An 11,522-nucleotide genomic window follows, 5' to 3' on the forward strand; every position below is an offset into this window, starting at 1 on the left:
ATATTGTCTTTCAATACTATGCACCAATAACGTATACTACACAAACAAATATTGTCTTTCATTCCTACACAACGATGTTTGGATACTACACAAACTATTTTATCATGAAAAACATACATGTATGTAGCCTACTTTCATTTTTGTAACGACGAGTAGCCTACATACATAGTAATAACCCTACACATAAGTATAAAATGTGTAGGCTTTGTTCAAACTGTATAGGTTTAAATAGCTAATCCCGTTCTTTATATTTCAAAACTTACATAGCGGCATCATACCTACACTATATTATTTGATAAAAGTTATTCATACACAATGTCAAAATAAGTCCTACACTTGAATCACAACTATATGTACAATAAATTAAACTAAATTAATCAGGCTACACATACCCAGCCAATATATCCCTACACAATCAAATGTCTTCCACTACACTTTTAAAGCAACACAAGATAAAAAAGAAAGTTATCTAAGAGAAACAAGCCCTACATAAAATCACACAAGAACTTACACAGACCTACACTATTTATAGTTTAACTACACACTTTAGTCTATGAACTTACACAGTCCTACACAAAATAGGTACTAACCTACACGTGGACTCACATAGTCCCATACATAATCAGACCACATGAACTTATGCAGGCCTACACATAATACATATTATTTAACACATTTTATATTATGAACTTAAACTGTCATACACAGAATATAGATTACCTACACATTTTACTCTATGAAAATCGTGAAAATCGTGGGCATTATAGTGTAGGACTTGTAATATGCCTTATTCTTTGCAATTATGTTACTTTTTCTTGCAGGCTAAATTATAAAAATAGATATAACACTTGTTTCATGTAATAAAACCAATTTGTGAAATACAATAACCTTACAGTTTGAATAATAAGAAAACATAACATTTGAAAACATATTTAACAACGATCTAGTATATGTTTTCCATTAAGTTGTGTATGCGTATGCAATTAATAAGAGATCACAACTAAATATACTAAAAATAAAAAGATTAGAAATAGTTGTAAAAGATGTAAAATATTTACAAATACCAAACACCTACGCATACAATCTACCAAAATCCAACTTTTTTTTTGTTATGAAATTAAATTCAAAAAAGTCAACTGTAAATTCATCAAAATTGTGTTGGGTGTTTTAATTAATAGAATATAGGTATATGAGAAGATGAAGGTGTGAACATGAGATTCTTAATGACAAATTATATGTTTCCATGTTTATTATAAGAAGAAAATTACATGACTACCCTTTTTCTACTAAAAGACATTGCATATAGATACCAATATTTACAAAAATACCATACTTAATGTAGGCCATTGATCTAACTTAATCAAGGGCTATAAATCATTTCTTACACTTCTCGTAATAAGATGACTTCTCTCCTGAACCATCCCTTAATGATCCAAGGTTAATATGTGTTGTGGAATAATTGTAAATAAAATGTCAAATATTTGGTACAAATTAACACTGGAAGGCCATCTTAGTAATTTTCTCAACACATCCCTGTAGTCAAACGCATTCACTTTCCAGAAAAGTAAACCTTCCAACTTCATCCCAAATATATCAATGATCGCTGAAGATCCGTCGTCGACACCGATTATAAAAGGGTTTATCTTGGCTAATCGTAATGCTAGGGTTTGTGAAAGGTAATCTTCGCTAATGACATCAATTGGTCAAGGTTTTTATAGCCGTGACGGTAAGATTCAGAATATATGTAGTGGTTGTTTCATTCTTTTTGTGCCGATGTAGGTACGCATAATTCTTTAAATTTGTCGGTGTGCCGTCATACAGGGGAACCGTTTAGTTTAGTTTAGTTTGCCGTCACATAGGGGATGTGGCGTCATTAAATGGATTTGTTGTTGATGTATGTTTTTTTTATGTAGGTCAAAACAAAATGAAGGGCAAACTTGGATTGAAAAAAGGTAACCCCATTTTCTAGTGATGTGGGTACATGTGTTAGAATTCTGGAAATAAACGATATCGGTTTTGTGTTGAGTGCAGAAAGGAGTAGTCAGCGGATTGCGTTGAAAACATCTTTTTCAAGGTTTAAGAATACTGCTGAAAATCCTCTTCATGTGGAGGCTGACAACACGGAAGATGGTCAGCAGTCTGGTAATTTATAGTAGCTGTGTAGGATGATTGTTATTTGTTATTGAAAGTCATCATAGTTTGTCGTAATCGTATGTTGATGTTCCAAGTCTGTGTAGGCATGTTTCGTATGTTTAGTTCTTTAGTTAGTGTCCTATGTTTTGTATTGAATGTCCGATGGGTTAAGTTAGTTTGATGTGAATGGTTTGTAATGTGTTTTTTTTTTGTATTTTTTATGATGCATTTTGATTTTAACTTAGGCCGTAAATTGTGTTGTGTAGGGATGTTATGATAATGTAGTGGGAGTTATAAATGTTTATGATTTTGTTGATGATGAAAAATTTTTGGTGTAGGTTTATGGAAGATTAAATTTTTTAAGTTGGGTTTTAGTTGGATAGATATGTTGCTAGTATGTGTAGTTGTAAATTGTTATGTTAAAGGTTGGTCAAGGTTTGTTATCTGTTTTGTTTGTGAGTTTTTGTAGGTAGATTATACTTATGTGAAGGTGTTTGAACGGTTTTGTGACTCGAAATAAAATATAAAAAAAATTGTAATTTGGTAAACGAGTTTAAAAAAGTAATCATCGTTGTCGATGTTATGGTCTGTTATGTTTATAGATAGTCACAATGTACGTGACGCTGTTGTCTGTTGGTAACATATCAATGTTTAAAAAAGCTGGAAACGTAGGTTTTGTAGACGTGTAAATACTAGGTGATTTTAAGTCTTGTTTAATGTTGCGATTTTGTTGACAACGTAGGTTCCAGTGTTGGTATTCAACCTCAACATGGTATCGCCAAGAAAGGTACTAACTGATGTTGTTATTCATAATGTAGGTGTTATAGTGTAGGTGTTATAGTGTTATAATTTTAAGTTTTTTTATAGCTAATGTAGGTGGTCCAGTTGAAGTGGCAAACGTAACTGCAACTGCTTCTACAAGCAAACATGGGGTTAAAAGAAACAGAGGTATGTCATTTATGAGTAGTACGTGATACATAAATAGTGTTATTAGGCTTAATAGTTGTAACGTTTTAACGAATTGTGCGACTTTTTTGGAATGTAGGCGCGAGTGTTACTGAAAAAGATCTGATAGCCAAGAAAGGTCTGACAACTACCTAGTGAGCTTTATTGTATTCTTATTGGCAAAAGCAACTTCTTTCATTTCTTGCAATAATTTGATTCCTTTCTTGAACTTAAACCTATATACATATATATATATATATATATATATATATACATAGGGGATGGTTCAGGAGAGAAATGAAATTACTGCGAGAAGTGCGAGAAGTGATTTACTACCCTTGATTAAATTGATCAACGGCCTACATTGGTTATGGCATTTTTGTAATTAATGTATTCACTAATTTAAAGACTTTCTAATAAAAAGGGTACTGTAGTAATTTTGTTTTTACAATAAACGTTGAAACCAATAGTTATTAATCAAAATCCCAGATATCACGCTATCGTCATCAGTTACTCCCACTTTTAAAAATTATCAAAAATCTACTCAATCTTCATAAGCATTCAACCGATTCTTAGAAATCTCCATTCTGTTGGTAAAGATCACCTTGCAGTTTTGTATAAAGAGGGGTTTTTGTTTATCAAAACCTAGTTTTTTAGTGAAGAAGGTGTGGCAGACATCAATTAACAAGGTTAGGTTTTTTGTTTTTCATCCAATTTCATCTTTTTTTAATCCAATTAGATACCGAAACCCTAATTATATGTTCTAATAACTTGATTATGATATTGAAAATTTAATCAGATGCTTCCTACATCATCTATTTAGTGATAAAAAAAGGTTTTTGGGTGTAAGTGTGTTTTAAATGAAATTTTAACAATTAATTGTAATCAATGGAGAACATTATGATGAAGTTTAGGTTATGTGGTTTTAGATATTTTATTGTGAATTTTTTTTGTTTCGTTTCTAATTTGATGTTTGTGTAGGTATTTGAACAATGAATGGAAAACTATAATTGAAAAAAGGTACATGTCTGATTCTGTGTTTTATTTGAAAAAAAATGTTATATATGAAGGGTTTTCAATGTGTAGGTTGGTATTTTTATGTGTAGGTTGTAATTACATTGTAGTTTTTATGTGTAGGTACTTATTCTTCAGTGTAGGATGTTATTGGCTGCAATATTTATATGTATATATGTAGGTTGTTTTTGTATGTGTAGGTATATATAAGTATTTGTTGGTTGTTGTTTGTATTTGTTTTCTGTATACGTAGGTTGTAATTGTGTATGTCTTGGCTGTTAATCATATCAATAGGTTGCGTTGTGTATGATATAATGCTTTGTGTTGGTTGCAATTGCACCCAGCCAATCGTCTCGTTTGTCGTGTCAATTGCTTTCACCCAACCAATCATTTCGTTTAAGGTGTCGGTTGCTTTCACCCAACCGATCATTTAGCGTATTTCGTAAGTAACTTTTCATACGCTATTTTTTATACGACTCATTGGTGATAAGTTTTTATATATTGTTTTAGTAAAACTACAAACACAAGTAGATGTATGTGTAGGGAGTTTGTAGGTTTATTCTTTTAGGATCAACTATGTATTAAAAATTCATATTTTTTGCCTACGTGATTTTAAAACAGCGTAGGTATTTGTGTTGTTTGGAAAAATTAGAAATGCAGAAATTGCTAAATTTCAATGTTGGTTCTAAACATCACGGAGACCGTTTTTTTGTGAAGAACTATAATTTACATGTTTGACTTATATGTGTTAGTATAGGTAAACTAATTTTGGTTTTACTAAAACATGGATTTTATTTGACACTATTTGGATGTAATATCTTATTTTATTGGGTATAACATGTATTAGGTGTGTAGGAATGTTCATGGAATTGTGTACGTAGGATGTCAAATAATCCAAGAAACTGTAAATTTTGAAGTTATACTGTGTAGGTACGTATGTGTAGGATTTGTTGAGACGTGCGTAGGTTTATTAGATTAGTTTTATTTTAGTGTTACTATTGTTGTTCGATGTGTAGGTTATAATGGTTAACATTCATGACATTCCATTTTTTTATAATTTGTTTTTAGGTGTAGTAAATCCGAATTGACACATTCCTTAGTAAACGGGCTATAACTGCTACTTATATTATTTCATTACAGTGGAAGTAGGAGTCGTTATACTTCGAACCTCAATGATTGAAGAAGTAACAGACGAGCGTAGTGAAGTGGGATCCAAAGAGCTCACATATATGACAAAAGTACATATCAAGGTTTTACAACGTTAACATTAGACTTGTATTTTTTTTTTAATATAATTAACTAATGATTTTACTTGTTTTGATTATTCTTATAAACAGTCGAAGCTAAATTTGGCGATCAATTAATTGATGATTGTGATAGGTTCAGTGAGGATTCATCAAAGCATAAAGAAGGGTTGCTAAGTCTAAGGATAAAATTTATAGCGAAGATTCTGCGTTGGGAAAATCCCTGAGGCATATTGAGACGTTCATCGGTTATAGGATTTGGGATTGTGGTTTTTTTGTGAAGACTCATTAAGGCGTAGTACACAAACAAAATAAAAAACAAAAAAACGTAGCATAGATATCTTTTGGCTTTGTATGTACAATATGATGATTTGTTTGCTTAGTATGGTGATCTATTTATCCAAATTTGATGGTGTGTGTAGGTATGCTATATACGTGTAGGTATATCCTAACTTGGAAACATTGTTAAATATGAGTGAAAAATTTGATCCAAGCCAAGGTGTAAAATCCTACTATACTATTAAAACAAATTAGTTTTCCTCTATATGCCTCTTTCCTATTGGACGATTTCCATAATTTCCAAATATAACTTCCACTTCTCTATTTTTCTTACCAATTAAATAAATCAAAAATACTAATAATTAAACTAGTTATTGTAACCGTTAACCTAAAACCCGGTTTCCAATTTTCTTTTCTTTCATCTTCAATTCAATACACACTCTCTTTCATACTAAACCTTTTAACCTAATCAACCAAAGCCTCCATTCAATCGGCCATTCTTGCCTATTTTTTGTGTGAATTGGTTCCGATTTTGTTTTGTTTTATCTTCCGGACATTAACAATCAGTCGATTATTAGTTTCTTCTAATTTCCTTCCGAACATTAACGATCGAATAAGATTTGGGTGTCCATCAGTTCCGCTTTTGTCTCATGTTTTTGCTTCATTGCTAAATATCTCTATATCAAGTTAATTTGTATCATTTTTTTGTTTAATAACCGTAATTTTGACAACCATGGTATGGAGTATGAGTTTCTACCATGGTTACATCATTTAGCCATCATTGGATGTCCTCGACAAGGTATGTAATACGATTTATATACTTATTGCTTGTATATTAACATTAACGATTGATAACGATTTGGGTATCCATCGTTCCGATTTTGTTTCATGTTTTTGGTTAATTGGTAATATCTCGATAGAAAGTGAACGGTTATTATTTTTCCATTTATAGGCAAATGCTAAGATATGTAATTTGACACTTTTTGAATTTTTGATTTTGAATATCAATTATTTGAATGTTGGTTAATTTCATTTAAGTTTTATTCGGATATTGAATGAATAATTGTTTTATTTCTGGAAATTAAATTTTCTTTAAAATGAATGCCAAAATTAAACATTCCTTTTTAATTTTTTACAGAAAAAGTAGTGTTAAGTCAAACATTCAGTTACGAATTATATGAAAACCGATATCATTAAAAATTTAAATTCTTGCCTAAATTATTTGTAATATATATTTGGTTATTTTTTGTAAACTAATTTTATGATTTTAAATCATATTATACAATCCCCCTTAATAAGCAGTTTTATTTTAACATATCGTCTTCAATTTTTTGTAAACCAATATCACAATCCGTGGTGTTTAATATTTTTAAAGAATCATTTCATTGTGCAAGACAAATACATATTATTAACAATGTGGAGGATGCAAATTATCAAGCTATTCTTGACATAATGTCCATCTTATATGCAGCTGAAATATTTAATAAATTACGCGTGGCAGAGGTATTATTTTAGTTGTTGATAAATCAATCAAGTCAAACTTTTCATATTATCATTTACTTTCAACATTTATATCCACCTATTGTGTAGCATGACATTATACAGGAAATGTGTGGTATTCTTATCGACTGGCATACGTAAGTTAGCTTTTGAACGTACTACGGATTTAGAGTTTTTTTTTTTGAAATATTTAGATGACCATGAAATGAAATATTCAATAAATTTTTGTTAGCACAAATCTTCTGTAAATAATTCATTTGGTAAACTTTTATTTTTACCCTTGTGTAATTCTGCATCCCAGTTCTTGCCTTTTCAAGAAATTGTATTTATTTAACCAACATGAACAATGTAAACACCACTCTTAATTCTTAAATATAAATGGTATTATGTTTTGATTTAATTTATTAAAATGTGTGATTTTTTTTATTCTCTTTTTCAATGCTACTTTCCTATTATCAAATGTTAAGGTCTTTCGTTGTCAACTCTCTCACATTGATCAGTTTTATTCCGGTGAAGATTATCCTAGAAATGATCGCAGTGGCACGCCTTTAGGTATAACAGGTTACAAACATTTTATTTGATTCAATATAGTTACTTTTTTTTAGTTTTATGTTGCTCTATTTGGTTACATAGATAATTAATTATAAATAAAAAAATTTCAACCATCAAGTTATGTGTCCGCCAAGGATAAATAACAATTTTCAATTTTGAGTTCAACCCGTTATAACCTGTTACTACTGTTTTATGCATAAAATCAACCGCTTGGTTACTATATGTATATAAAGCATATTTAGCAAAAAGCAGTTTTCTTAATAATGATTTTGATTTGGGCTTGAAATTATCATCACTATTACTGATTTAGAGCAAAATGATTTGAAATTAGGACTTGAATCTAAAGGGATGTATAGATTTTGTTGTTGTTTTCATGGTTGTTTAGTCTATGAGTATTTTATTTATTTTTCTTTTTTAGATGCTATATGCTTGATTTGTTTAATTTAATCTGTTGTATAAACCATAATTCGAAATCATAATAGGAAATCGAAACCCTAATGGTGTAGAATTTTGAATTTCATGTTTGTTTTGAATTGTAGTTTGACCACAAGAATTTAATGCCAATATTGGAAGTAACTTCTTTCCAATTTCATTAGTAGTTTGACCACAAGAATTTAATGCCAATACTGGAAGTAACTTCTTTCCAATTTCATTAGTTTGATCACATAAATCATGCTTTGAATTATGATAACTTGGGTGTTCTTGAGTTATTCCAGTTGGTGGAGTTGAATATGATCATAATTATAGGTTATTATATGTGGCCTAGATGACTGGTTTGAACTATGGATAAAAATCAAGGTAAAATTTGATATTTTTTAGTTATTGTTTGTGTTAAAGATTTTGAACTCTTTATTGTTTTAACATGTAGATTACTATTGCTCTGATTGTAAGTTTGTGACTTGCTTGACGATGCACTTGATGATTAAGAATCTGATAATCAGTGGGCTCCCTCTAAAGGCTCCTCATCTAAGGTATTTAATAGTTTTAGTAAGTTTCTTTGTTTATATTATTTTCAGATCATGACATTGTTTTACTGTCTAATAAGGATTGATCCATATCCTGCAATCATATTTTAATTAAGTAATGAGTAACACTTTGGTGATTTAACCAGGAAATTGGTGACAAAGTGGGCAAGTAGAGCAACAAATTAGAATTGTTCGGGTCCATTAGAACATATAGATTTTATTCGTGTTTTTTATTTAAATTTATAAAGATATGATGGTTTTGTTTATAATCCAAAGAAGAAAATACTTGTCATTATGACATTAAAATGTCCAGGCATGGGTATAAGTAAAATGAAGATTCAATATTTATTGGTTCCTACCTAGACTTAAAACTGATAATACTTTTTTGTGTGAAGCATAATGTTCTAATTCTAACTCAGTAGATAAGATAATAAAGTATGTAATAAGTGTTTTTGTAATTTGTTTCCGTTATTTAATTATTATAATAGTATTTTTAAATTTACTACTAATGTTAATAGGTGTAGCACCTGGTGAGGTTATGGGTTCGATAATGATGATGATGATGAACATACAGTGATGCCAACATGTTTGTTTGATGGTGGTTTAGAGGTCTCGCACAACACTTGATTTAGTCTTCCAACCAAAAGCAAGCATTCTTCAATGGCAGGCGTTAGGCAAGAACTCAAACATGAGTGAAGGTAAGTAAAACTCACATGTCACACATGTATCCCTCTCACCAATGTTGCTCAAAATATCCGATTGAAATGCTAGATTTATAAGTATGAGTTTACTTTAAACAGTTTATCAGGGCAGGGGTACTTTTGGTAAATCCATGGAATGTTACATAGGTAGCGTTTTGAATGTATATTATTGCTTTTTCTGATGTATGTTATTGGTTTATTGATTCTTGATTACATGTTAAAAGTTTATTATTCAGGTCTGATTAAGGTTTTATTCCATTATCAAATATTATTTATGTTGATTGATTCTTTAGCTTATTTATTTATTGATTATTGATATTGAAAATTTTATTATTTAACTGAAAGCTTCCTAAAAGTTTATTATTTATTGACTAAAAGATATGCGTTTGTGTTTTACAAATTTTTATTTTTATTTTCTGTAGGCATGATGCAAGATTTTAGTTTAGTATTGCAATTATTGAGGCAAACATTAGATCTATGTTGACTCATATTTAATGCAACTGGTTGACAATAAGTTTAGAAAATTACTATAAACGACAGTATAAATCTTAAATCGGTGACAATTTACTTAGCTTTTTTAATTTATGGGTTGGATCTACATGCTTTGCTTTATTAATTTATGGTTTGGATCTTTAGGATTTGCCAATTGCTTCAGTTTATACATTAGCGTCTGCAATATGTTACTAAGTTTCAAAACTATCGTTAATTGTGGGATTTATCTTTATCTTTTGTTGAGATTTGTCTCTTGGCTGGGCTTCAAAAACCTCACAGATTTATCCCTTTTTGTTGGTTGATTATTATTGACGAATTGTTATTTGAAATTTATCGTTCTCTCGTGTTCTTTTCGTTTCATTATCTTACCCGAATCATATCATTATTATTGCCATAACTTTGTATCCCTCCAATTTAATATAAATTACTAAAACAAAAAAGTGAAGTAAAAAAATTGTTCTTACAAATACATGTACAATCCAGTCAAATATATAACATACGTGTTTAATTGACAATTTTTATATTTCCGTTCGTGTACTACGCTGGTCTACCTTACCCGTGTAGTATGCATGCTTTTAATTTAGAATATTGACTAGAAGAACGTTACGTGCAACGAAATTAGACTCAAGTAATTCAAAAAAAAATTGTTAATATTGACTAGAAGAACGTTACGTGCAACGAAATTAGACTTCAAGTAATTCAAAAAAAAATTGTCGTTTGAAATTATATATGTGTGTACTTAACGATTTCTATATTTCCACCCGTGTCGTACACGGGTCAATAACCTAGTAAAGAATATTTTAAAACAATTAAAGGATACTTAAAATAAAAAAGAAACTATCAGAAAAAGTGACCACATAACAGAGTTGGAATTTTACAAACAACTAAATTGGCAAAACTAAAATTTTAAACGACCAAAATCGGAACTTTAAAAACATCTTTTATTTTTCATAAAATGATGATAAAGAGTTAATATTAACAGATTATCAATAAATGAAAAAATAAAATATGTAATTTAAAACTTACTAAATCATTTATTAGTTACCAAAAAAACAATTGTAATTTTGACATAAATACCCTTCTAATTAATTAAATGGAAAAATAAAATGAAAAGTTTTGATTGGTTAAATTGATTTTTCACATTTCTTGTACTAATATCATTTCTTTCATGAACTTAAACCTATATATATAGGATTTGGTTCATTTCAGAAGTGTTTTTAGTGCGAGAAATGAATCCAACCAATCACATTTTTTTCTTTTATTTTATCATTAATTTATTGATAAGGATATTATAGTAAAATATGTATTTTTTCCTATATGGTATGTGCGAGGTTTATAATTTCATTTCAAATGTATCAAATCCAACTTTCCTTAAGAAAAAGAAAAAGAAAAAGAAAAAACGAAAGAAACGGTGTACAACATTAGCTGTGAGGCCAGCCTAGGTTTACTTGACAAATTATGGTCATCAAAAGTTATTTATTTTGTTAATGTTTCACCAAGTATTTTTTTTTAGGTGAAATTAGTAAAAAAAACATAGATATTACATCAACATAGCAGGTAGGCGGGCAACAAGCTGGGCCGCCACCCCTTTCTGAATTGCAAACCCTAACCTGCTAAAGACATACCCCTGCCCCTTTGAAGTCGACACATTGCTATGCACAACCCGTTGGACCCTGGTTAGGAAACGGATAGCTTCC

At 29.9% G+C, this 11,522-nt stretch overlaps 1 protein-coding gene across 1 annotated transcript; it reads left to right on the forward strand.

Annotated features, from left to right (window-relative positions):
* The first annotated feature begins 1,613 nt into the window (after positions 1–1,613).
* Positions 1,614–3,234, forward strand: LOC143571281 (uncharacterized). The gene is made up of 6 exons (XM_077056749.1): positions 1,614–1,676; positions 1,780–1,952; positions 2,032–2,142; positions 2,876–2,920; positions 3,001–3,081; positions 3,179–3,234. Exons 2-6 carry the CDS (start codon positions 1,925–1,927, stop codon positions 3,232–3,234), a joined length of 321 nt encoding a protein of 106 aa, XP_076912864.1. The 5' UTR covers positions 1,614–1,676; positions 1,780–1,924.
* The last annotated feature ends 8,288 nt before the right edge of the window (positions 3,235–11,522 follow it).

This window comes from Bidens hawaiensis, unplaced genomic scaffold, assembly GCF_021521415.1.
Source record: "Bidens hawaiensis isolate Kalapana, Puna unplaced genomic scaffold, B.hawaiensis_p1.1 tig00001336_1, whole genome shotgun sequence".
NCBI classification, from domain to species: domain Eukaryota; kingdom Viridiplantae; phylum Streptophyta; class Magnoliopsida; order Asterales; family Asteraceae; genus Bidens; species Bidens hawaiensis.